The 2,260-nt window shown below is 33.5% G+C and overlaps 1 protein-coding gene across 1 annotated transcript; it reads left to right on the top strand.

Annotated features, from left to right (window-relative positions):
* The first annotated feature begins 1,044 nt into the window (after positions 1-1,044).
* LOC107421318 (ethylene-responsive transcription factor ERF021) lies at positions 1,045-2,260 on the top strand. Its single transcript, XM_016030537.4, has one exon. The coding sequence runs from the start codon at positions 1,128-1,130 to the stop codon at positions 1,695-1,697; it is 570 nt and encodes a 189-aa protein (XP_015886023.1). The 5' UTR covers positions 1,045-1,127; the 3' UTR covers positions 1,698-2,260.

Here is a 2,260-nt window from a genome sequence, read left to right on the forward strand (position 1 = left end):
AATTTGGACTTAATGTTTTTAAATAATCATCATTAACCTTCATTTAGTTTTCTGTATTTATTAAAATAAATTTATTTTTCAATTTTTATTAGTTAATTATAATAGTTAAAGGCTTAAAGGAAGTAGAAAATATATAATTTATGATTGAAGGATATTATAAAAATACAATTTTAATTTTTAACTATTAAAATTAATTGATAAAAATTAATATATTAATCTCTTTTTATCATTTTAGAAAATTAAAAAAGATAATTAGTTTTTTTTTTTCAAAAACATAAAATTTAAATACAATAATGACAAAACTAAAACATGGAAATAAAATTCTTCCTTTCATATATGGCCAAGTATACGTTTATTATGTCTAAGTCTAAGAATTTGTTCAAGATGATGCCATCTGTATATGTCTTCATAAAATAGCACTATATAAAAATCTAAGGCCCACAAACTGGGAGAAGAAATTTTATAATTAAAATATCAAGGCTAATATATATTTATATTTTTTTTGGGTGAATTTATCAAGGCTAATATAAGATTTACCATGAGAAGCTCTCTCTCTGTTGATAAGTGGGTCCGAATCTTATCCCACTTATAGGTAGAGCAAACCGCGTACTGAACAGGGAACATATGTTGGGTTCTTTTCATCCGTATTTTCTAACTCAAGTCCACGTCACATCCCCCAAAAAAAAAAAAACATTAAAAATTAAAAAAGTTCTTTGAAACATTAATTTTTTTTACTTGTAAAATTCACCAGATTTAGCCGTGGGAATCTATTGTTAACAATCTGGTAAGATGTGATTGGTAAGTGTCTTATAAATTGTTTCCCTTTCAAAGTATATATTATATTTTAACCTATATACAAACACATGTTTTCGGATTCGATATATATAAATGAATATATATATATATATATATATATAATTATATAATTTTTTATTTTTCACTTGTGCAATTGCGGGGAAAGCTCGCTCAGTCGCATGTTAAATCTCCACGCTTCAATCAGAACAGTTATATCCACATCTGTATATTATATATAAGTGGATCACATTAAGTTTTAAAGTACAGAATCCTAGCATTTTGCCACCAAAACCATATTTTTATTTTCTTTTGCCACAAAATTCAGTGCATGCATGGAAGAACCAAATACTAGCGGCAGTCATGGTGGCGGTGCTGCCACCTCTGTCTACCGAGGGGTCCGCAAGAGAAAATGGGGGAAATGGGTGTCGGAAATCCGAGAACCCGGGACGAAAACCCGGATTTGGTTGGGCAGTTTCGAGACTCCGGAAATGGCCGCTGCCGCCTACGACGTGGCGGCGCTTCATTTCCGTGGCCGAGATGCCAGGCTTAACTTCCCTCAGTTGGTCAATAGTTTGCCTAAGCCGTTGAGCTCAAATCCCGATGACGTACGCATGGCAGCACATGAGGCTGCTTTGCGTCTAAGAAGTAGTAGTGCTTCTCCGGTGGTGGCGGACGTGGCGGATTACGGCGGTAGCAGCTCCGGCTCGAACATGGGACCAATCACCGTAAGGTTGTCTCCTAGCCAAATTCAGGCGATCAACGAGTCGCCGTTGGATTCGCCGAAGATGTGGATGCAAATGGCTGAGGCTCTAACGATGGAGGAGTCGCTGATGTTCTCCAATGAGACTAATGAAGAGAACGAGTGGGAGGATATGCAAAATGAATCTCTTTGGGATCCTTAATTAGGTAAAGTCCAAAAAAAAAAAAAAAAATGACAACCATTATAATATGGATATAAAATATAAGTTTGACTTCTATTTTACTTAGGGAACGTAGTGTCACACATCTTTTATGAAAAAAATAAAAAATAAAAAATAAAAAACGCAGTGTCACACATAGGTACACTTGAATTAAAATTAATGCGTTATTGAAATTAACTAATTTGGTGATCAAAGAATATTGAGATTTGTAGGTTGAAATGAAGTCTTATTATTATTATTATTATTATTATTATTTTGGAGAATAATTTAGTTTGATTGTTTGCTACCAATATTCATATCAAGATTGGAGTGGCATTTATAGGGTTTGCCATGGATCTAAATAATGTACTTGCAGCAGATTTAAAATGATTCTGTTTGATGGAATAGTGGCAGATAGTGGGCCTTTTTGGTTTTTTGGGGGAGGCCCATTTGTACTCTGATTATCTCTTTAGGGGGCCAAGAATCTAAGATTGTTTGCTCCATTTTACTCAGCTATTCAAAAGGGTGTGTAATAGTATTTGCATTTTGAATGATCAGTGTATTTT

The sequence above is a fragment of the Ziziphus jujuba genome, chromosome 5, assembly GCF_031755915.1.
Source record: "Ziziphus jujuba cultivar Dongzao chromosome 5, ASM3175591v1".
In the NCBI taxonomy this organism is placed as follows: Eukaryota; Viridiplantae; Streptophyta; class Magnoliopsida; order Rosales; family Rhamnaceae; genus Ziziphus; species Ziziphus jujuba.